This window comes from Callithrix jacchus, chromosome 8, assembly GCF_049354715.1.
Source record: "Callithrix jacchus isolate 240 chromosome 8, calJac240_pri, whole genome shotgun sequence".
Taxonomy (NCBI): Eukaryota; Metazoa; Chordata; class Mammalia; order Primates; family Cebidae; genus Callithrix; species Callithrix jacchus.
The window spans coordinates 19,664,998-19,690,364 of record NC_133509.1 but is presented as its reverse complement, the minus strand read 5'-3'; the positions used below and the strand labels follow the sequence as shown (position 1 = coordinate 19,690,364).

The 25,367-nt window shown below is 41.3% G+C and overlaps 1 protein-coding gene across 11 annotated transcripts in view; it reads left to right on the top strand.

Annotated features, from left to right (window-relative positions):
- Positions 1-25,367, top strand: part of ADPGK (ADP dependent glucokinase) — a 41,359-nt gene that overhangs the window by 1,377 nt on the left and 14,615 nt on the right. For 5 of the 11 annotated variants that reach the window (XM_009005210.5, XM_002753313.7, XM_078333601.1 and 2 more), the window contains exons 2-3: positions 8,719-8,944; positions 12,474-12,536. The exons of 1 other annotated variant lie outside the window; for it this stretch is intronic. In XM_009005210.5, coding sequence (XP_009003458.1) covers positions 8,719-8,944; positions 12,474-12,536 — 289 coding nt within the window. Of the gene's footprint in view, positions 1-2,458; positions 2,580-8,700; positions 8,945-12,473; positions 12,537-25,367 lie in introns of all 11 variants that reach the window. 5 more of the 11 variants (XM_009005209.5, XM_009005208.5, XM_078333600.1 and 2 more) reach the window with 2 other exon arrangements.

The window sequence follows — 25,367 nt, the reverse complement described above, 5'->3', positions numbered from 1 at the left end:
CTCAACCTCTCCACTCTCCCCTCTCCTCTCCTCGCCTAGGCTAGAGTGCTGTGGCGCGCTCACTGCAGCCTCAACCTCCAGGGCTCAAGAGATCCTTCTGTCTCAGCCTCTGGAGTAGCTAGCACCACCATGCCCAGCCACTTTTTTTTTATTTTTTATTTTTGTTTAGTAGAGTCAAGGCCTTACTGCCCAGGCTGGTCTCAAACTCCTGAGCTCAAGTGAACCTCCCACCTGGGACTCCCAAAGTGCTGGGATTAAATTGTCCTTCCTGCTTTATGCACATTCATTCAGCAGATATTCACCAACTACACGGTTAGTGTCAGATCTGTGCTAGGTTCTCAAGGTACAGAGATGGGTGAAGCAAGGTCCCTGCCTCACTTGTTGGAAACACATATTATTGAATCAGTCTACTTGGGCTGCTAGAACAGAATACCACAAATTAGGTGGATTAAACAACAGAAATTTATTTTCTCATGGATCTGGAGGCTGATAATTCGAGATCAAGGTGCTGGCAGGATTGGTTTCTGATGTGGCCTCTCTTCCTAGCTTGCAGGCAGCTAGCTTTTCACTGTTAGCCTGCGCATGCACACTCCTGGTGTCTCCTACTCCCCTTATGTGAACACTAGGTCCATATGGAATAGGGCTCACTCATATGACCTTACTTAACCTTCATTACTTCCTTAAAGGCCCCATGTCCAAATATAGTCATATTGGAATTAGAGTTTCAACATATGAATGGGGACAGGCCAGGGGAACGACCCAGACCCAGGAGGACCAGGTACAAGCCTTAATGCCTTTTATGACTTAGGAACTCTTCTACCAGAGTCACAGGTCCACCTGGTTTTAAGGGAGGGGACATAGAACAAACCTTGGTGGGAGGAACATCAGTGTCACATTGTGAAAAGAACATGTAGGGGCTGGGCGCGGTGGCTCAAGCCTGTAATCCCAGCACTGGGAGGCCGAGGCGGGTGGATCACGAGGTTAAGAGATCGAGACCTTCCTGGTCAACATGGCGAAACCCCGTCTCTACTAAAAATACAAAAAATTAGCTGGGTATGGTGGCACGTGCCTGTAATCCCAGCTACTCGGGAGGCTGAGGCAGGAGAATTGCCTGAACCCAGGAGGCGGGGGTTGCAGTGAGTCGAGATCGAACCATTGCACTCCAACCTGGGTAACAAGAGCGAAACTCCGTCTCAAAAAAAAAGAAAGAAAAAAGAACATGTGGAATGGGACATCTTATTGCGACCATCTTGGAAAATATATTCTATAGTGACTTTGTTGGGATAGACCCTAAAGAAGAAATGAAATTTCTCCAAGCAAAAGTGGGAACAGGTCCACTTAGGCAAGAGAATCAAATGTGAAAAAGTACATGGTTTGGGAACAAGTCAGCCCTGTTTTGTAGCAAGAATCATGGTAGAGGGTTGTAAAGAGATGATGCTGAGAATGAAGGGTTGGACTGGATTGTGAAGGGCCCGTGTCAGGGTAGGTAATGGGGAAGCCATAAAGGTTTATACACAGTTAACTGATGGCAAGTTCTTTGTTGAGAATTGGTGGGAATGTGAAGGGTGGATTTTGAGCAGTGGTTCTAACCTGTTTCACTGCTTCTATTGTTTCACCTGTTTAACTGTTTCACCTGTTTCACATCACCTATTACCAAAAGAGGATTTGTAGCCCAAAGATGGGAATATAGGGGGGATGGGTGGGAGCAGCTGCAGTACTTGTATCAGAATCTCATTTCGAGGTTGTAGTTTGACTTCCCTAGAGACACACCCAAAATGCAATTTAATGTGATTCATATGGAGAAATACCTTGAGACCCTGACGCTGGCTCAAGAGGCTATTGTAGGGTTTGTGTAAAGGGAGAAAGTTCCCTGAACCAGACTTGGTAATGATGTAGAAGAGGTGAGATTTGAAGATAACCTGAATAATAGGTTAGATGTGGTGGAGTAAAGAACGGCAGTCAAAAACGACAGGTTTTGAGTATTGGGTATCTTGTTTAGTTTTTGTTTTTTGAGACAGCATCTCTGTCACCCAGGGTGGAATGTGCATTGGCATGATCAAGCTCACTACAGCCTTGACCTGTCACACTCAGTATCCCAAGTAGCTTGAACTACAGCATGTGCCACCACAGCCAACTAATTTTTATATTTTTGATGGGGACAGGATTTGCCAAGTTGCTCAGGCTGGTTTCGAACTACTGAGCTCAGGTCTTGGCCTCCCATCTTGGCCTCTGAAAGTGCGGAAATTACAGGTGTGAGCCACCTCATCCAGCCCAATATTAAATATCTTACAGCAACTAAAATGGTTAGGCTTTGTGTCCCCACCCACATCTCATCTTGAATTGTAATCCCCATAATCTAATCAAGGGAGAGACCATGTGGGGGTAATTGAATCATGGGGGCAGTCCCCACGTGCTGTTCTGATAGTGAATTCTCACGAGATCTGTTGGTTTTTATAAGGGGCTCTTGCCTGCTGTTCGCTTGGCGTCTTCTTCCTGACACCTTAAAAAGGTATCTTGCTTCTCCTTCACCTTCCATCGTGACTGTAAGTTTCCCGAGGCCTCCCGAGCCATGCTGAACTGTGAGTCAGTTAAACTTCTTTCCTTTATAAATTACCCAGTCTTGGGCAATTCTTTATAGCATTATGAAAACGGACTAATACAACTTTATGAGGGAGGCAATTAAAAGATACTCTGTCACTGAATCTTCACACATTGATTTGCTCAAGATTTTGTAGCATCAAGTGCCAGAGGAGCAGTTGAAGGCTGGTCTTTTTCATTTCTGGTTCTATGTTCATGCCATGTTGTTGCCATTAAGAGAGATGTAAGAAGAAGAGTCAAGTTTGTGGAAGAAGACAGATTGGATTTCAGAGGAAGAGAAATGTACATACGTTGTTGTGGGGTTTCTAATGAAGCTTCTCTGTCAGCTACTGAAAATGAGAAGCTGGTTTTTAGGAATATATTGAGAAACAGGGTTGCAAATTTTGGAGACACTGGCATTTAGGTTGAAGCCAGAGACCCAGGATAGGATCACCCAGGAAGAGAAGAGGAGAAGGTAAAAATGGTAAAGGTGGAATTCTGGGAGGCACCAGTATTTAAGGGGCTGGCGGAAAGGGGTCGTTAAAGTAAAGGATAGGAGGAATTTTAAGGAGCTTTTAGGAAACTTCTAATCAGATGCTGGTGCCTATTGTTCATTGGTTTTAAAACGATGAAACCTGCCGGGCATGGTGGCTTGCGCTTGTAATCATTGGTTTTAAAACGATGAAACCTGCTGGGCATGGTGGCTTGTGCTTAGTCTGGAGGCTAAGGCAGGTGGATCACCTGAGACTGGGAGTTCGACACCAGCCTGACCAACATGGAGAAACCCTGTCTCTACAAAAATAGAAAATTAGCCGGGCACAGTGGCATATTTCTGTGATCCCAGCTACTCAGGAGGCTGAGACAGGAGAATCACTTGAACCTAGGGGGCGGAGTTTACAGTGAGCCGAGATTGTGCCATTGCACCCCAGCCTGGGCAACAAGAGCGAAACTCCTAAAAAAAAAAAAAAATGGTGAAACCCTCATGTTAATATGTTCATTGCCCCTGGAACTGGCTTCACCTTGACCCTTGAAACATATCTTTGTCTTCTCCCAGGTATGAATTCTCCATTCTAGCTGAATCATTCTTATTGTGTCCAAACACAAGGTAGTCTCTTTGTGTACCACTTTCTGCATACTTCCTATGTGGGCTTCAGTATCAGATCAATCTGGGTTTGGATTTCAGCTCCGCCTGTCTGTGGCCTTTGCAATGTTAGTTAATCCACAGCCACACCTGTCAGCTGAAAGCAGTGATGACTAATGAGCGATCTTACAGCATTTTGCAAACAGGTGAAATGTATCTGAAAATGCCTGCCTAGCATGTGGTGCTTCTTAAAGATCAGCCACCTTTCTCTGCCTAGATGCAGGAGCTAAGGTTCCGCCCAGGGACAGTTGCCCAGCCTTCCCCCGCTCCTTTACAGTTCTGTTTTAACGATTATGGTTAGCTCTTAAACAGCTGATACACATAATGTAAAGCTAGGGAGAACCTTAGAAAACATTTACAGGTGATGAAAAAGAAGGGCGGAGATAGGAAACCTCGTCCTTGCCTTAGAGACAGTTACAGTCTAAGCCAGCGCCCCCCAACTCTTTTTGGCATTCAGCATCTATTGTCTTGACCTATCTTCCAATTGTTTCATCTGTGTTTTCTCCAAAATCACACTGTCATCCCTTACACGCTTTTTACTGAAGTGTGAGATTATTTTTGTGTGTGGCTGGGTGGGGGCGGGGGTGGAATGGGGTGGAGGATGGGTTGAAGGGCATCTTGCTGTAATGCCCGGCTGATCTCAAACTCCTGACCTCAAGCAATCCCCACTGCCTCAGCCTCCCAGAGTGTTGGGATTACAGGCTTGAGCCACAGTGCTTGGTCTGGTTCATGTATTCAAACTCAACATTTGAATCATTAATCATTCAATAAAGATTTATTGCATAAAAGGAATTCATTTTCTAAAAGCAAATAAAAAATAAACTGTTTATTTGTTCTTTCCTCCTTTATGTAGGATTAAAGCCCAGATAGTTAAAAATCCATGGACTCTAAGCATGACAGATATCTATAGTAATCTAACTTTCTCCTTGTAAAATACAATCTTTCTTTGTGCACCATTTCAATATCTAATAATCATCATTTTAGTGAAAATTTCCCCATTTATTAAGCTCAAATTTCAAGTGGTACTTCTAAGCCCATTTCCTTAGGTAGAGAGAGATTATAGCTAGTAACCAGGCGCTTGTACAAGTTCACACACACACACACATCTTTGTAAATACTGGAGATTATGAAGTGTGTGATTCTGTTTGCATGTCAGATGAGCATAATTTTGTCATCTGATTTTTTTTTTTTTTACCACCTATTATGCCATGAATTCATAGGGAAGAGGTTCCAGCAGCTCAGGCTCCTTCCCATTGGTTCTCACAAAGTGTGCTGCTCTGGGCGGAGCAGGCTGGCGCTTCAGCTGAATCCAGGTACCTTTCTCTTTGGCTTCCTTCTTTTTCTGATCATTTTCCTTCACACGTTTCCAGAAGCTATCTTGGATCTTAGAGTGCTTAATGTGCTCAGTACACACATTAATTCTCTTGGCAAGAATCTTGCCCTTGTTTGTTTACAACAGTGCCAGGAGCATGCTGGGTAACATTGTAGACTCTTCCAGTTTTGCCATGGTAACCCTTGTGGGGTATTCCTTTTTAAACAGTACCCATTCCCTTGATTCTCCAGTATCACATTTCTTATAGATTCGCATATACACGGCCAAAGGACAGCTCCATGTTTTCTAAAAGGTCTAGAGAACATACATTGGGTGCCTCTTCTCTTTTCCTTTGTGTTTGTCGTTTTGGCAAATTAACTGGAAGATGGTGGTTCTGGCCGAAAAGTCTTGTGATTCTTTGTGTCCCTTTATTTCCCCTTGATAATACAGCAACTTAGGTAATATGCTTTTTACATTTTGGGATGCTGTTGAGTTGAGGGAATTGCAGAGAAAGGTTCTTGCTCTGGTTAAATATTATCACATAGAAAGTACATGTAAAATACTTGTTTGGCATTTGACATGTAGTAGATGTTCAGTGTTTTTTGAGAAAGGGTCTTGCTCTTCCACCCAGGCTGAAGAGCAGTGGTGCCATCTTGGCTCACTGCAACCTCTGCCTCCCAGGCTCAAGCAGTCCACCTGCCTCAGCTTCCTGAGTAGCTGGGACTACAGGTGTGCACCACCACACCTGGCTAATTCTTGTATTTTTTGTAGCGATGGGGTCTTCCTATATTGCTCACGCTAGTCTGGAACTCCTAGGCTCAAGGGATTCAACCTCTTTGGCCTCTCAAAGTGCTGGGGTTACAAGCGTGAGCCAAAACACTCTGCCTGGTTTGTTTTTGTTTTTTTTAATTATAAGAAGTCATCAAATAAACCATGAACCAGTCTGAAAAACTAGTTATTTTCCCTTAGTGTTCCTGATGTGATTAGGTGAAGGATGGAAAATGTTTCGTGATAGTGATATTTTTTAACTCAAAATTAGTTTGAAGTTATGGAACTAATTGGGTGTTGCCTTGTGTTACAAAATATGATGAACTTTGTTCCTTTTCTTTTTGTTCTTTTCTAACTTGTGGAAACAGCTTTCCCCATTCTCATCTTTAAGGAGTCAGCATGTTTAAAATCTCAGCAGGACTAGATATGGAGGGTGAGGTGTTTATAGTTTCTGAAGTAGTTATTTTCAAAGACAGGTTTCCCTCTGTTTCAGAACTTTTACTCTTGAGACTCAGGACCCATATCCATTTGGATACAATTTTTTTTAGACTGGGCTGTCTGGAGGAATGGTATCACTCCTTATCCAAGCCCTCACTGTCTGAAACTTAGGAATCTACTGGGATTGAGAGCTAGAGATACTTCTATTCCTGATTCTGCCTACCAATCTAATGTTGCATTATAGAAATAAAGGGCACTCTATCTGAGGTAGTTGGCAAGATATGTTTGGTTTCTTAACCTGTAAGGCCGTGAAATGGAGGATATTTTAAACATATCTTTAAGCACCTGCCATGTGCATGTCCAGCATGGCCTCTCCTGTGTATGTCAGAGAAGTTCTGGCTTATATTTTCAGTGTTTCCTTACTGTAAGTCATCCCTCTTTTAAAGAGAAGGGCCAAATAATTAAGAGTAGCTAGATGTTTTATGCACTGAAAGGCCTAGTAACTCTTAGGTTATGCTTCTCCAGTTGACCAGAGTCATTATGTATGTCCTGAACAAGAAACTGAGTATTTAAATGCTGTTTGATAGGCAAAACTCCTTTCAAAACATGAATCCCTAGGGGACAAATTAATAAAAAGGACCCTTAAAATGAGGATGCAGTCCATTTGTTCCTCTTCCTCATCCCAGTCTCATTCCTCTTCATTTTTGAAGGAAACTAGACGGGAAATGTAACTATGTATTTTACACCAAAATCTCATCCATTGGGACATTTTTATTAATGAGTTTACCTTCTGGTTTCAGAGTTGCTCAGAATTAAATCTGAAGCCCAGTCACCCGTGTCACTAGGGGCCATCTCAGTTGGCCAGCTGGGAGCTGCCTGTATGGTAATCCAGCCTCACTGGCCAGAATGAAATCCCAACAGGCAGAGGCAGGAATAAAGATGACCGTGACGGGGGAGGGACAGGAAAACTTCATCTAGCTACCCTAATTATTTGAATCTTCTCTTTAAAAAAGGGATGACTTTCAGCAAAGAACCCCTGAAAATATAAGCCAGACCTTCTCCATGCACACATAGGAGAGGCCATGCCAGACAAGTTGAGCACCCAAAATCCAAAATGCTCTGAAATCCAGAACTCTGGGGGCACTTACGTGATGCCACTACCATATATTAAGTACTGCTATGTGAAAATTCCACTCACGCGGAAGTAATTAATACAAACTTTATTTCATGCACAAAATGATTTAAAACATAAAGTTACCTTCAGGCTATATGTATAAGGTGTATATGAAATGTAAATGAATTTTATGTTTGGGCTTGGGTTCCATTCCCAAGATATCTCATTTTGCATATGTAAATATTCCAAAATCAGAAATACTTCTGATCTCAAGCACTTCAGATAAGGCATTCAACCTGTACTTTATAATTTCCATCGAAACAACCAGGAGTGGCAGCTCTTTAATGTTCCTGGGTCAGTCCAACCAAAGGGTGAGTTGTTACAATGCTGCAAGTATGCCTAAGTCTGTAAATCGCCACTAAACTCGAAGAGACAAGGTTTCAGCCGAGAGAACTCTGGCGTTTAGGAATTCATTGTGTTACCACATTCCTCATTTGTCTTTGGAGGGAAAATGTCTGATACCTAGCCTTTGACTGAAACATGTATTTTGATCGCTCCGTACCAATCACTGTTCCTAAGTATATGTTCACTTATTTAATTTTTTTTTTTTTTTTTTTTTTTTTTTTTGAGACGGAGTTTCGCTCTTGTTACCCAGGCTGGAGTGCAATGGCGCGATCTCGGCTCACCGCAACCTCCGCCTCCTGGGTTCAGGCAATTCTCCTGCCTCAGCCTCCTGAGTAGCTGGGACTACAGGCATGCGCCACCATGCCCAGCTAATTCTTTGTATCTTTAGTAGAGACGGGGTTTCACCATGTTGACCAGGATGGTTTCGATCTCTTGACCTCGTGATCCACCCGCCTCGGCCTCCCAAAGTGCTGGGATTACAGGCTTGAGCCACCGCGCCCGGCCCACTTATTTAATTTTTAAACATAGCTCTGTGAGTTAAATGCTCATATTATTGGCATTTTGCATGTGAGTAAATGAGGCACAGCAAAATTAGTGATTTCCCCAAGTCACACAGCCAGCATGAATCCAGTTTGGCTCTGCCAGCGTTTTCTCAGAAATGTTACATTTTTGTTACAGTAGCTTTGTTCTGAAATGGTAAGCACCTATCTTCTAACTTTGTAACTAGTGTGAAAGTTTTCCAAACTACTGAAGTGTCCTGTGTTCCGATCCTAATACATACATCCAGTTAAAGTAATTTTCCTCCTGCCGTGTGCTATTTCCAATTCAGATTTCAGATCTACTTCCCCTGTTTTTCTGTTGAATACGGTTCTGAGAAACATTTTTTTTGTTAAATGCAAATTTTACATTTGCTGCTCAGTGTTTCTTCTGTTTTCTTTCACACAGTTTTTTTCCTCTTTCCAGAGTCAATGCATGTGTTGATGTGGTGCTCTCAGGGGTGAAGCTCTTGCAGGCACTTGGCCTTAGTCCTGGGAATGGGAAAGATCACAGCGTTCTACATTCAAGGAATGATCTGGAAGAAGCCTTCATTCACTTCATGGGGAAGGGAGCAGCTGCTGAGCGCTTCTTCAGTGATAAGGAAACTTTTCATGACATTGCCCAGGTTGCGTCAGAATTCCCAGGAGCCCAGGTCTGTTTGGTTAAGCAATAGTAAATTAAGGGTGGGAAAAGATGCCTTTTTCCTATGGTTTCTAGAAGCAAGCAAGCAACCTTTCATTCCAGTTTGAAGAGGAGAGGAGCAAAATCACCCGATTGAAACTGCTGGTCTAGTTGGTGGTTGAGTCAAGCATGCATCAGAATCATTTGCAGAGGCTGTTGAAATGCAGATTTCTGGGCCTACTCCCAGAGTTCTGATTGAGTAGATGTGGGATGGGACCCAAGAATTTACCTTTCCAGCAAGTTTTCTGGTTGATCTTCTAGGTCTGAGAACCTCATTTTGAGAACTACTGGTCTGCAGGGTAGAACCTGTTAGTTAGAACCTTAGTAGTTTCCAAGCTCACCTGGTGATTATATCCAAAGCCCTGCATGGTCCAGGCACCTGGTGATTATATACAAAGCCCTGCATGGTCCAGGCACCTGGTGATGATATCCAAAGCCCTGCATGGTCCAGGCACCTGGTGATGATATACAAAGCCCTGCATGGTCCAGGCACCTGGTGATGATATACAAAGCCCTGCATGGTCCAGGCACCTGGTGATTATATACAAAGTCCTGCATGGTCCAGGCACCTGGTGATGATATACAAAGCCCTGCATGGTCCAGGCACCTGGTGATTATATACAAAGCCCTGCATGGTCCAGGTACCTGGTGATTATATACAAAGCCATGGTCCAGGCACCTGGTGATTATATACAAAGCCCTGCATGGTCCAGGCACCTGGTGATTATATACAAAGCCCTGCATGATCCAGGCACCTGGTGATTATATACAAAGCCATGGTCCAGGCACCTGGTGATTATATACAAAGCCCTGCATGGTCCAGGTACCTGGTGATTATATACAAAGCTCTGCATGGTCCAGGCACCTGGTGATTATATACAAAGTCCTGCATGGTCCAGGCACTTCCTGGAGGCTCACATGGAATAAGAGGCAGTGCTGGGGCTGGAGACCCAACCATGGCTCTTCCTACCTCACCCCGGTATGCCTGCTCCTTGCATGTACCCCTGCGCCCCTTGAGCCTGAGTTTTGGTTGTTTATCTCCCATGTCTTGCACCCCACCCCATTCTTCCTCCTCATTTAAACATGCCTTTGGCTGGGCATCCCATCTGGGTTGGTAGTTCTAGCCAGGGAAGCTCTTAATGCCATTTTTAATTGGCACCTTTCACGGGCAAACCTTTGTGACTGCTTTTATTTTAATGACTTAAGATTTTAGGCTGGGCACAGTGACTTAGGCCTGTAATCCCAGCACTTTGGGAGGCTGAGGCAAGTGGATTGCTTGAGCCCAGGAATTTGAGACCAGCCTGGGCAACATGGTGAAACCCTGTCTCTACAAAAAAATAGAAACAATGAGCTGGGCATGGTGACATGTGCCTAGGGGAGGCTGACCTGAGGCCGGGAGGTCAAGGCCGCAGTGAACCACGATCATGCCACTGCACTCCAGTCTGGGCCACAGTGTGACCCTGTCTCAAAAAATTTAAAAAATAAAAATTTCTTGTCCTCGAAGGTGCCTATTTGAACATTAGAAATGGACGTAGGCATTAGCTGAGTTTCTAAAGGAATAGCAAGTTAAGATTTAAGTTACCATTTTGACAGCTGAGCTCAGTAGTGAGATTCTTGTCTCTTTCGAGAGAATCTCCATAGTTCTAAAATGAAGATGAGCCCACTGCTCAAAAGTCTTTATAGAATTTAAACCACTAGTTTAATTTCTCTTCTGTCTTGATTCTGCCTTTGTTTCTTGATGAAAACAACTTTTACAGCAACTTTAGCTTCGTGATGGTCCAAGTTACTTCTTAACATTGTAAAACGCCCTTAGACTAAGGGAGTGTCTTTTTGTACTTCCTTGTAGTTTAAGGCAGGTTGACTGATAAACAACAGTTCATAACCATTATATGAAAATTCTGAAATACGCTTTGTAGATGTCTTACTATTTTCCCAAGATTTTTTTTTAGTAAATTCTGGCTATCATGGTTAAATAAAACATTAATTAAGGCTGACATGTTAAAAGGCCAAATTTCAACCTGCATATCACAAAAAGTTTTAAATTTGTCTCCTAAAAGCTGTTCCTGTCCCACCTGAATTCAGAGGTTAGTCAGCACAAAATTGGGATGAGAGTGATGTCTACCATCTAGAATTATTTACTATAAGCTTGTCCAAACTGCAACCCAGGACAGCTTTGAATGTGGCCCAACACAAATTCGTAAACCTTCTTAAAACATGAAATTTATACCCCTCCCTCCTTTTTTTTAATAGCTCATCAGCTGTCGTTATTGTTAGTGTGTTTTATGTGTGATCCAAGATAGTTCTTCCAGTGTGGCTCAGGGCAGCCAAAAGATTGGACACCCCTGGTTTAGTCTATGCCTCTGTATGGGCTGAGGACTAGGAAGGTAGGATAGTAGCATTCAACCCAGGCAACACTATGGATGAGGCTTTTTAGCTTTCATAATAGAACACTAACCTTAACTCCTGTGTCAGATTTCTGGCACGTGGATCCATCCTTAGTCAGCAACATAGAACGCCAGCCCTGAATCTGTTCTCCGGGTCCTCAGCTGAGAGATGTGGTGTTTAAGGGAAAATACTGTCCTATATTAGGGCCCATTATCTTTAGAATTTACTCCCAGGAAAACCTTTATATTTCCCAGCACATCAGTGTTTTTCTTCATTTCTCAAAATTTAGCAACAAACATCTACTGAACACTTAAGAAGACACTCCCTGCCCCGAAAGAGCTAGTCTTGTGCCCAGATGATAGCCCAAGGGGACAAGAGCCGTGTTAGAGGTTTGTGCAAGTTATAAGGGGTAGGAAGAGATCTGTAATCTTACCTGGTGAGGGCAGTGTGAAGACTGAGATGTCATTGGGGAAAGGGTAGCAGAGAAGGCATTACATAAGAGGTGACACTGCAGCTGATTGTTGGAAAGTGATCAGGGGTTTGCCTAGCATATGAGAAGGGGAGGGTGTCCTAATGGAAGGAAACAGCATGTGCCAAAGGCAGAGAGACAAAGGAAGGCTGACTTGGACAGCTGTAAGCAGCAGGATGCGGAAGGGAAGGGCAGGAGATGAAGGTGGTAAGGAACGCATGGGTTAGATAAAGCCCATATGTGCCTCACTCAAGAGTTAGATTTTAGTTCATTATAGTATCTAGTGAATGATTCTCCACAGGATAGTGACATTCTTCTTCATTTTAGAAGACGACAATGTAGAATATAAGCCAAGCTCTGTCCACACTTTTCATGTTTCCTATGTCTGTTCTGGCTGCTTGTATTCTCAGAGCTGAATTTGATCTATAGTTAAAGCAATCAGACTAATTTCATGGTTGTCATATTTATTTTCTTCACCTTAAAACTCACTTTCTGTGTTTCATTAACTTAATCTGTATCCTTTAATATAAAATCATCTCAAAATGTTTTTGGAAAAATGGACTAAGTGTTTTAAATAAATAATGATTAAGCTTGGGTGATGTGGTTGTGTTAAAATACTGTCTAAAAGCCCTGAACTCTCTTACAGCACTATGTAGGAGGAAATGCAGCTTTAATTGGACAGAAATTTGCAGCCAACTCAGATTTAAAGGTAGGTCAAAATTGCAGATTAAAAACCTGTGCCTTTCACTAGTGTTTGAATAATTTTAGGAGCAAGAATGAGTTTCTGTTCCTTGATTCAACTTGCTGTGTGCCTGCTATGTACCAGACCCTGGGTCTTTGGTTAGGAAGCAGTAATAGTAGGAGGTGAGTAGTGACTGACACTTCCTGAGTGTTTACTCTGTGCCTGACATTGTCTTTAGTGCTTTGCATAGATTATCTAATCCTTGCAACAACCCTGTCAGGCTTGTTGGTACTGCCGTTGTTCTTCCTTTCTACATGAGGTGACTTGATTAAGAGAGAGGTTCGTAACTGATAAGTAATGGAACGAGGAATTTAACCCGGGCAGTCTGACCCAATAACCCATGTTCTTAGGTACCATATCATATGATAGGAGCATGTGGGCCTTGAGACTGAGGATTATACAAGCAGTGAGAGAAAACATAGTTGGCCATGTTGGTGAGCCTGGATCCAGAGTGCCAAAAAATGAAAGCCACTAGATGACAGTCAGTAGGGGAATGTCTTCAAGACTTAAATTGTTTGGTGTAAGTAGAATTAAAAATTGTTGCCGTGTTCACAATAACACCTGAATAAAAAGTTTTTCTTGCTGTGAGTACAATAGACCTGAGCGGGGAGGCCCGCAAGAAAGTTATCACTGTTGTGCTGTAAAATGATTAAGGTTTGGATTAGAGCAGCCAGAAAGGAGACGCGTATATATCTAAAACCTGCTACGGTGGCTTGGCTAGACCATACGTGGGGAACAAAGAAGAGATTTAACGAAGATGATTCCTGAGTAAATAACCTTGGTCAGTGCAGAATGGTTGTGACTGCTAACAGTAGGGAATGGGCTGTGAACAGTCTTCTGGTTTTGGGGGACCAGCATAAAAATAGAAATGTGGGTCAAAGTGGTGGAACCAAAACCCAGAGATGAACTTGGTAATATGGATAGGTCATCAGCAATTTCAGGGAAAAATTCATATGGAGCCATGCTATTTACCTGGTGGTAGATGTGCTTTCAATTTTGAGAGGATATTAAAATGTGAACATTCGTATTTTAATAGGAATTAAGTTCTCATGAAATATTAGAGTAGAAAATAGACTTTTAAGAAAGAATAAGAAAATACAGACTTTGCAGTCATTATGTTTATAAATACTAATTAACTCCCAAATAGAGAAGATTATAAATTCCAGGGCTGACCTTGGGAAATATTACCAGCTAATTGATTAAAAGGTAGAATAAAAGGAGATTGATCATAAGCCCTTTAGAGAGAGGCCAGGCCATTCCCATCAGAATCCCAGGAGTTTTCATGGGTTTCTAGGAGGCCACTCTCCTGATCCTGAGAAATAATTCTGGCCTCTGGGAAGTCAATACCCTGGAAGTCATGGCTGAGTACAAGATTGACCTTTCAGTATTGACCTCCCCTAGGATCAGCATTTGCCTTTGGTCTCTGGAGAAGCTGGTCCTGGTACCAGTGTGATTGGAAGGCATTTTAATAAAACAAGTCCAGGCTTGGTAGGAGATTGAGGAAAGAAAAGTATTCCATTACTCAGTCATCACAACAATCTTATGATTTCAAAGATAAAGAGGTCTAGAGAGGCTAAGTAAGGTGCCCAGGGTCACCTGGCTAATAAATGATGGAGCCAGGATTCAAGTGTCAGGCTCTGCCTTTGCTTCACCACTCAGTATGCACTCTCAAAGAGACTCAGTTTAAGTTGCTGAAATGCTTCTCAGTGTGGCCTAAGAGATCGTCTGAGGACTATAGAGATTAAGAACTAGGTATTTTCCAGAGGTGGTAATCTTAGCTAGCACTTCCTTCTACAGTTTTTTTCCCCCCCACATATCAGGCACTGTTTTAAGTTAGGTGCTTTATATATGTATGAACTTACTTAAATCTTCACAGGGCCCTATAAGGGAAGTCCTTTTATTATCCCTGTTTTGCAGATAGGAAAAATGAGGCATGGAGAAGTTAAAACTGGTGAAAATCACATACCTAGTAATGGGTAGAGCTGGGAATTGAACTCAAGTAGTCAAGCTCCAGAGTCCATTCTCCTAATAGCCATGCTATGTTGTATCTCAGAAATAGATGCTAGTGAATATAGTAAAGGCAGTTTTAATGGAATGATAGAATAAAAGCCAAATTTCAGGAGAGGAACCATGCCTTTAAAAAATATACTTGTAGAATTTAGCCAAGAATTAGGAATAGCTGTTTTATTTTGTCAGATGCTGCTTTTGTTAAATTCTGCATATAGTGAGGTTATTGTGTGGTTTTTGTTTTTTAGTTTGATGTATGGTAATTATATTAACTTTCACATATTAAACCAACCTTGTCTTTCCTGGATAAAGCTTACTTTGTTCTGATATATTCATTATTGTTTTCATATATTCAATATACTAAAATTCTGTTTAGAATTTTTACATCAGTGTCCATGAAGAATATTGGTCTGTATTTTTCTTTTCTTGTAATGTCTGTGGTTTTGCTGTCAGGGCAATGCCGGCCTTATAGAATGAGTTGAAAAGTGTTTCCTCTTCTTCAATTTTTTTTTTTTTGAGACTGGTTCTGGCTTTGTCACCGAGGTTGGAGTGCAGTGGCATGAGCCCCTCCTGGGCTCAAGCCATCCTCCCACCTCAACCAAGGTCCTGAGTATCTAGGACTACAGACACGTGTCACCACAGCCAGCTAATTATTTTGTATTTTTGGCAGAGTTGGGGTTTCACCATGTTGGCCAAGCTGGTCTCAATTCTTGAGCTCAAGCAATCCATCTGCCTCAGTCTCCCCAAAGTACTGGGATTACAGGTGTGAGCCACCGCAGTGGGCTTCTCCTCTCTTTATTGATTGATTGATTGAGACAGAGTCTTGCTCTGCCCAGGCTGGAGTGCAGTGGCATGATCTCAGTTCACTACAGTGTCCATCTCTCAGGTTTAAGTGATTATCGTGCCTCAGACTTCCAAGTAGCTGGGACTACAAGCATTCGCCACCATGCCCAGCTCATGTTTGTATTTTTTTAAGTAGAGAAGGGATTTCACTGTGTTGACCAGGCCGATCTTGAACTCCTGACCTCAAGTGATCCCCCTGCCTCAGCCTCCCAAAGTGCTGGGATTCATCCACCACGCCTGGCCCTCTCTTAAATGTTTAAAACAGAGTTTGTGTCGAATTGGTATTGTGCCTTCCTTAAATGTTTATAGCATTTAAGCCTTCTAGTGAAACCTTCTATGCCTAGGGTTTTCTATGTAGGAAGAGTTTAAGTAACTTTGATTTCTTTAATAGATGTAGGGAAATCCAGATTTTCCTTTTTTCTTTTTTTCTGAAAATTCAAAAAACCAGATTCCTTTTTTTTAAAATGAGGTTTAGTAGTTTATATCTTTCAAGGAATTTATCCGTTCCTGCTAAGTTGTTGGATTTATTGGCATAAAGTTAATTATGGTATTCTATGATTCCTTCAAGATCTCTACAATCTGTAATGATGTTTTCCTTCTCATTCCTGATATTGGTCATTTGTATCTTCTTTTTTGTTTCCTGATCAGTTTGGCTAGAGGTTTATAAGTTTTATTGCTCTTTTTAATAAGTAATGAGCTTTTGGTTCATTGATTTTTCTGTTTTTCTATTTCATTGAATTTTGCTTGCTTCAGATTTAACTTGCTCTTCTTTTTCTAATTTCTTTAAGAGGCTACAGTCATATGAGAAAACCTTTCGTGTTTTCTCATATAGGGATTTAGTGCTACAAATTTCCCCTTAAGAACTGCTTTAGCTACATCCCAAAGATTTTGATACGTTATTTTTATTTTCATTTAGTTCAGAATACTTACTCATTTCCCTTTGTTTTATTGAGATGTGCCATTTAACAGCTATTCATGGGCTACTTAGAGGTATGTATGTTATTTAGTTTCTAAATATTTGGGGATTTTCCAGATGTCTCTGTTACTGATTTCAATGTTTTTTTTTTTTTTTTTTTTTTACTTTTTTTTCTTTATTTCATGGCCAGTGTGATACTGTGTTACTGATTTCTATCTCAATTCCACTATGGTCAGAAAATATGCTTTCTATGACATGAATTCTTAAGTTTTTGAGACATTTTTATGCCCCAGAATATGGTCTATCTTGGTGAGGTTCTGTGTATACTTGAAAGCTTTAAGAATATACATGAGCCTTTCTGTTGTTGGGTGAAGTGTTCTATAAATGTTAATGAGGTAAAGTTGGTTGATAGTTCAAGTTTTCTATATTCTTACTGATTTTTGTGTGTCTGTTTATCAATTATTAAGAGGGATGTTGACATCTCCAATTATAATTGTGGACACTTGTCTATTTCCCTTGTAGTTCTGTAAGTTTTTGCTTTATGTATTTTGAAACTATGTTATTAGGTACATAAAAGTTTAGGATTGTTATATCCCTTTCATGAACTAATTTCCTTATAATTACTAGGAATAAATAAAATCATTTCATAATATTCTTTGCCCCAAAATCTATTTTGATTGACATAGCCTTTCCAGCTTTTATTTGATTTGTATAGGCATGGTATATCTTTTTCCATCCTTGTGCTTTTAATCTATTTGCATCTTTTTACTTAAAGTGTATTTTTAAAATTTTAAAATTTTAAAATTTATTTTTATTTCTTAAAATTTATTTTACTTTAGATGCATGCTATATCTGACATTTCTCCCCATGTTATCCCTCCCTACCCTCCCCACCCCCTGCTGTCTCTTCTCTACCCCCCAGTGTGTGATGCTCCTCTCCCAGAGTCCACATGTTATCGTTCAACACTCACCTATGAGTGAGAACATTCGGTGTTTGGCTTTCTGTTCTTGTGTCAGTTTGCTGAGAATAATGGTTTCCAGATTCATCCAAGTCCCTACAAAGGACATGCACTCATCATTTTTTATGGTTGCGTAGTATTCCAAGGTATATATGTACCACATTTTCTTCGTCCAGTCTGTCATTGATGGGCTTTTGGGTTGGTTCCAGGTCTTTGCTATTGTACACAGGGCTGCAATGAACATACGTGTGCATGTGTCTATAGTAGAAGGATTTATAGTTCTTTGGGTATATACCCAGTAATGGGATTGCTGGGTCAAATGGAATTTCTATATCTAGATCCTTGAGAAATTGACACACTGTCTTTCACAATGGTTGAACTAATTTACACTCCCATCAACTGTAAGAGTATTCCTATTTCTCCACATCCTCTGCAGCATCTGTTGTCTCCAGATTTTTTAATGATTGCCATTCTAACTGGTGTGAGATACCTCAGTGTGGTTTTGATTTACATTTCTCTAATGACCAGTGATGATGAGCATTTTTCATGATTGTTGGCCTCATATGTCTTCTTTTGAAAAGTGTCTGTTCAGATCCTTCACTCACTTTTTCATGGGTTTTTTTTTTCTTATAAATCTGTTTTAGTTCTTTGTAGATTCTGGTTATTAGCCCTTTGTCAGATGGGTAGATTGTAAAAATTTTCTCCCATTCTTTTGGTTGCCAATTCACTCTAATGGTGGTTTCTTTTGCTGTACAGAAGCTCTGGAGTTTAATTAGATCTCATTTGTCTGTCTTGGCTTTTATTGCCATTGCTTTTGGTGTTTTAGTCATGAAGTCCTTGCCTATGCCTGTGTCCTGGTTGGTTTTGCCTACGTTTTCTTCTAGTATTTTTATGGTGTTAGGTTTTATGTTTAAATCTTTTATCCATCTGGAGTTAATTTTAGTGTAAGGTGACGGGTAGGGGTCCAATTTCTGCTTTCTGCACATTGCTAGCCAGTTTTCCTAACGCCATTTATTAAACATGGAGTACTTTCCCCATTGCTTGTTTTTGCTGAGTTTATCAAAGATCAGATGGTTGTAAATGTGTGGTGTTTCTTCTGGGGTCTCTGTTCTATTCCATTAGTCTATGTCTCTGTTTTGGTACCAGTACCACTGCTGTTTTGATTACTGTAGCCTTGTATTATAGTTTGAAGTCCAGCAGTGTGATGCCTCTGGCTTTGTTCTTTTTGCTTAGGATTGTCTTGGCTATGCGGGGTCTTTTGTGATTCCATATGAAGTTTTCAACTTTTTTCCAGTTCTGTGAAGAAGATCGTTGGTAGCTTGTTGGGATTAGCGTTGAATCTGTAAATTACTTTGGGCAGTATGGCCATTTTCACGATACTGATTCTTCCTAACCATGAGCATGGAATGTTTCTCCATCTGTTTGTGTCCTCTCTTATTTCATCAAGCAGTGGTTTGTAGGTTCTCCTTGAAGAGGTCCTTTGCATCCTTTGTTAGTTGTATTCCTAGGTATTTTATTCTCTTTGTATAGCAACTGTGAATGGGAGTTTGCTCTTGATTTGGCTCTCTGTTTGTCTGTTATTGGTATATAGAAATGCTTGTGATTTCTGCACATTGATTTTGTATCCTGAGACTTTGCTGAAGTTGCTTATCAGTTTCAGAAAATTTTGGGCTGAGATGATGAGGTCTTCTAGATATACAATCAGGTCATCTGCAAATAGAGACAGTTTGACTTCCTCCTTTCCTAATTGAATATCCTTTATTTCTTTTTCTTTCCTGATTGCTCTGGCTAGAACTTCCAATACTATGTTGAATAGGTGTGGTGAGAGAGGGCATCCTTGTCTAGTGCCTAATTTCAAAGGGAATTCTTCCAGCTTTTGCCCATTCAGTATGATATTGGCTGTAGGTTTGTCATATATAGCTTTTATCATTTTATGATACGTTCCTTCAATACCTAGTTTATTGAGAGTTTTTAGCATGAATGGCTGTTGAATTTTGTCAAAGACCTTCTCTGCATCTATTGAGATAATCATGTGGTTTTTGTCTTTGGTTTCATTTATGTGATGGATTACATTTATGGATTCGTGTATGTTGAACCAGCCTTTCATCCCCAGGATGAAGTCGTGATGGATAAGCTTCTTGATGTGCTGTTGCAATCTTTTTGCCAGTATTTTATTGAAGATTTTTGCGTCAATGTTCATCATAGATATTAGCCTGAAGTTTTCTTTTTTAGTTGAGTCTCTGCCTGGTTTTGGTATCAGGGTGATGTTGGTCTCATAAAATGAGTTAGGGAGGATTCCCTCCTTTTGTATTGTTTGATACAGTTTCAGAAGGAATGGAACTAGCTCCTCTTTGTACATCTGGTAGAATTTGGCTGTGAACCCATCTGGACCTGGACTTTTTTTGGTTGGTAGGCTGCCTCTACTTCAGCCCTTGTTATTGGTCTATTCAGGGTTTCAGCTTCCTCCTGGTTTAGTCTTGCTAGAGTACAAGTGTCTAGGAATTTATCAATTTCTTCCTGGTTTACTGGTTTATGTGAGTAGAGCTGTTTGTAGTAATCTCTGATGGTAGTTTGTATTTCTCTGGGATCAGTGGTGATATCCCCTTTATCGTTTTTTATTGCATCTATTTGATTCTTCTCCCTTTTCTTTTTCATTAATCTGGCTAGCAGTCTATTTTGTTGATCTTTTTGAAAACCAGCTCCTGGATTTACTGATTTTTTTTTTTTTTTTTTTTTTTGAATGGTTTTTTGTGTCTGTCTCCTCCAGTTCTGCTCTCATCTTAGTTATTTCTTGTCTTCTGCTAGCTTTTGAGTTTTTTTGATCATCTCTCTTTTAATTTTGATGGTAGGGTGTCGATTTTAGATCTTTCCTCTCTTCTCTGGTGGGCATTTATTGCTATAAATTTCCCTCTCAACACTGCTTTAAAGATGTCCCAGAGATTCTGGTAAGTTGTGTCTTCATTCTGGTTGGTTTTGAAGAACATCTTTATTTCTGCCTTCATTTCATTGTTTATCCAGTCTACACTCAGAAGCAAGTTGTTCAGTTTCCAAGTGGTGTGTGGTTTGAGTGTGTTTCTTCATCCTGAGTTCTAGTCTCATTGCACTGTGGTCTGATAGACTTTGTTATGATTTGCATTCTTTTGCATTTGCTGAGGAGTGATTTGCTTCCAACGATGTGGTCAATTTTAGAGTAAGTGCAATGTGGTGCTGAGAAAAATGTGTAGTCTATGGATTTGGGGTGGAGCGTTCTGTATATGTCTATTAGGTCCACCTGGTCCAGCTCTGCATTCAAGTCCTGGATATTCTTGTTAATTTTCTTTCTTGTTGATCTGTCTAAAATTGACAGTGGAGTATTGAAGTCTCCCACTATTATTGTGTGGGAGTATAAATTTCGTTTTAGGTCATTAAGAACTTGCTTTATGTATCTGGGTGCTCCTGTGTTACGTGCGTATATATTTAGGATAGTTAGCTCTTCCTGTTGGATTGATCCTTTTACCATTATGTAGTGTCCTTCTTTGTCTCTTTTGATCTTTATTGGTTTGAAGTCCATTTATCAGAGACTAGGATTGCAACCCCTGCTTTTTTTTGTTCTCTATTTGCTTGGTAAATCTTCTTCCATCCCTTTGAGTCTACATGTGTCTTTGTATGTGAGATGGGTTTCCTGAATACAGCACACCAATGGGTCTTGACTTTTTATCCAGTTTGCCAGTCTGCGTCTTTTGATTGGGGTGTTTAGGCCGTTTACATTCAATGTTAATATTGTTATGTGTGAATTTGATCCTGCCATTTTGTTACTGACTGGTTTTCTTTCCCATTGGTTGACTCATTTTCTTCATTGCATTTTTTATCTTTGCCCACTGGTTTGCTTTTGCAGTGACTGGTACTTGTTCCTTTCCATGCTTAGTGTTTCTTTCAGGAGCTCTTGTAGGGCAGGTCTGGTGGTGACAAAATCTGCTTGTCCGTAAAGGATTTTATTTCTCCTTCACTTACAAAGCTTAGTTTGGCTGGATGTGAGATTCTGGGTTGAAAGTTCTTTTCTTTAAGGATACTGAATATTGGCCCCCACTCTCTTCTGGCTTGTTGGGTTTCTGCTGAGAGATCTGCCGTGAGTCTGATTGGCTTCCCTCTGTGGGTGACCTGACCTTTCTCTCTGGCTGCCCTTAGCATTTTTTTCCTTCATTTCAACACTGGTGAATCTGACAATTATGTGCCTTGGGGTTGCTCTTCTTGAGGAAAATCTTGGTGGGGTTCTCTGTATTTCTTGAATTTGAATTTTGGACTGCCTTGCTAGGCTTGGGAAGTTCTCCTGAATAATATCCTGGAGCATGTTTTCCAGCTTGGATTCATTCTCCCCATCATATTCAGGTACACCGATCAAGCATACGTTAGGTCTTTTCACATAATCCCATATTTCTTGAAAGCTTTGTTCATTTCTTTTTACTCTTTTTTCTCTTGTCTTGCCTTCTCCTTTTATTTCATTGAGTTGATCTTCAATCTCTGATATCCTTTCTTCTGCTTGATCAATTTGGCTATTAAAACTCGTGTTTGCTTCATGTATTTCTCATGCTGTGTTTTTCAACTCCATCGAGTCGTTTATGTTCTCTAAGTTCGTTATTCTAGTTAGCATTTTGTCTAACCTTTTCTCAAGGTTTTTGGTTTCTTTGCATTGAGTTAGAACGTGTTCCTTTAGCTCAGAAAAGTTTGTTATTATCCACCTTATGAAACCTGTTTCTGTCAATTCGTCACACTCCTTCTCGGTCAAGTTGTGATCCTGTGTTGTTGAGGAGTTGTGATCCCTTGAAGGAGAAGAGGTGTTCTGGTCTTTGGTTTCATCTTTTTTGCGTTGGTTTTTTCTCATCTTTGTGGATTTACCTGGCAGTGTTGTCAGAGAGCTGCTTGATGAGGTCACTTGTCTGCCTGTGGAGGCACTACTGGGTTTCTAGGGACTCCTTCAGGTTACTAGGGAAGCTTCCTGTGTCTTTTTTGTTTATACTGGGAGATTAGGCCTGCCTCTTCCGCTGACCTTTAGGGGCTGCTGGGATGTCAAGAACGCAGTCCTGTTGCTACATAGGCTCCCTGTGTTTTTTCTTAAGACATGTAGCCCAGTCCCACCCCTCTAGTGGTGGGTTGTGCCCTTCCTCCATTGGGCTGGATCATTCAGGGTTCATCTCAGACTGTGGCACTGGCTGTGCAACCCACTACAGTCAGAGCTTCAGCCCTTGGGGTTTGTAGGGGAGGGTAGGGACCCACCCAGCCACACCCGGCCTTCTCCTCCTTTCAGCTTCCCCTCTCTCCCATCATGGGATAGGGACCCGCCCAGCTGCTCCTGCTTACAGCACCCTCTCTCTCCCGGCAGTGGGAGGGGGCGATAGCTCAGTCCGCCGGCTCTTATTCAACTCGGTGCTTGTAATTCTCCAGCGCTTGACTGGCAAAGATTCCCTGTTCTGTGTATTGCTGAGGCTTTGGGGGAAGCACTGTATCTGGACCAGAGTGCCACAGGGGGAGCCTCTGACTCACCAGTCAGATGCATTTTCTGGGTGAAGCAGCATCCCTCCCTGCCTCGGTCTGCCCTTAGTGGGTTTTCCTTACCATCAGACCAGATCCGTTGAAATGTACCTGGTACCTCAGTTGGAGTTAGGAGATCTCTAGGTTTCTGCATCTCTCTCACTGGGTGTTGTGCACTGGAGTTGTGTCTAATCGGCCATCTTGGATCTTTTATTTTTTAATTATTATTTTTTTGAGATGGAGTCTTGCTCTTGTCTCCAGGCTGGGGTGCAGTGGCACAATCTCAGCTCACTGCAACCTCCGCCTCCCATGTTCAAGCGATTCTCCTGCCTTGACCTCCGGAGTAGCTGGGATTACAGGCATGCGCCACCATGCCCAGCTAATTTTTGTATTTTTAGTAGAGAGAGAGTTTCACCATGTTGGCCAGGATGGTCTCGATCTCTTGACCTTGTGATCTGCCCACCCCAGCCTCCCAAAGTGCTGGGATTACAGGCATGAGCCACTGCACTGGGCCTAAAGTGTATTTTTTATAGACAGCATGTAGCTGGGGCTTGCTTTTTAATCCACTTTTATAATCTCTGCCTTTTAATTGGACTGTTTGGACCATTTACATCTAATATAATTATTTATATATCAGGTTAGGTTTAAATCTGACATCTTGCTATTTGTTTGCTATTTATCCCGTCTCTGTCTTTTTTCTTCTTTTTCTGTACTTTTTTGGATTATTTTCTATGATTTCATTTTACCATCTCTGACTTAGCTATAATTCTTTTTTTCTTGTTTAGTGCTTGTATTAGGGTGTGTGCTGTACATCTTTAGCTCATCACAGTCTCTTTTTTTTGAGACAGAGTCTCACTCTGTCACCCAGGCTACAGTGCAGTGGCACAGTCTCAGCTCACTGCAACACTTCCTGGGTTCAAGTGATTCTTTTGTCTCGGCCTCCCAAGGAGATGAGATTATAGGCATTACAGGCATTACTCATTTATTGTAAAATAAAATAAAATATAAAACTGAAAATAAAAAAGAAGAAAACTCATTGCTAAGTGAAGACAGAGTCCAAAAAAGGATTTCATGCCCAGATCTGGCTCATCAGAATATAATCTAGTATTTGCCACCAGGGCTATAACCCGGTAGTCTTAAATTTAAAAAGTAGTTAGAGTATTTCACAGGTGCACAGTCAGATTACCATGTCCCAGTGGACAACAAACATTTTAGGGTAAAAACTGACCTCCTCAAAACATCTAACAACTGTCTTTTTTATTTCTTCTACCAAAAAGTAGTCATCCCCTCTTAACCACAGAACATACATTCCAAGACCCCCAGTAGATGTCTGAAATGGCAGATAGTATCACACCCTACATATACTGTGCCTTTTCCTCTACATACATACCTATGATAAAGTTTTATTTATTTATTTATTTTTTGAGACAGTGTCTTGCTCTGTCACCCAGGCTGGAGTGCAGTGGCGTGATCTAGGCTCATTTCAACCTCCGTCTTCCAGATTCAAGCAGTTCTGCTGCCTCAGCCTCCTGAGTAGCTGGGATTACAGGCACACGCCACCATGCCTGGCTAATTTTTGTATTTTTAGTAGAGATGGGATTTCACCACATTGGCCAGGCTGATCTCGAACTCCTGACCTTGTGATCTGGCCTCCCAAAGTGCTGGGATTACAGGCGTGAGCTACCACGCCCGACTTACAGTCTACCTTCAATTTATGTACCACCATGTGTACTGTAAGAACTTTATAACTATGTACAGGCATACCTCAGAGATACTGCACATTTGGTTCTCGATCACTGCAATGAAATGAATCACATGAATTTTTTTTGTTTCCCAATGCAATAAAAGTTATGTTTACACTGTACTATAATCAAGTAAGTACGCAATCCTATTATGTCTAAAAAAACAATGTACACAGTTTGAGTACTTTCTTGCTAAAAATGCTAACAATCAATCTGAGCTCTCAGACAGTGGTAATCTTTTTGCTGGCAGAGCGTTTTGCCTTGATGTTGATGGCTGATCAGGGTCGTAGCTGAAGGTGGGGTGGCTGTGGCAGTTTCTAAAAATACGACAACAAGGAAGTTTGCCACATCAGGTAACTCTTCCTTTCATGAATGATTTCTCTGTAGCGTGTGATGCTGTTTGATAGCATTTTACCCACAGTGGAACTTCATTCAAAATTGGAATCAAGCCAGGTACAGTGGCTCACACCTGTAATCCCAGCAGTTTGGGAGAATGAGGCAGGAGGATCACTTGAGGCCAGGAGTTCGAGACCAGCCTGGTCAATATAGCAAGACCCCATCTCTTAAAAAAGAAATTTTTTTTTATTAGCTGGGCATGGTAGCTCATCCTTATAGTCTCAGCTACTTGAGAAGCTGAGGCAGGAAGATCTCTTAAGCCTAGGAGTTTGAGGCTACTGTGAGCTATGATACCACTGCACTCCAGCTTAGGTGACAGAGTGAATTCCTATCTCTAAAAATGAAAAATTTAAAAATTTTTTAAAGCTGGAGTCAGTTCCCATTAAAAAAACATGGAGTCAGTCATCTCAAACCCTTCTGCTGTTTGCCAT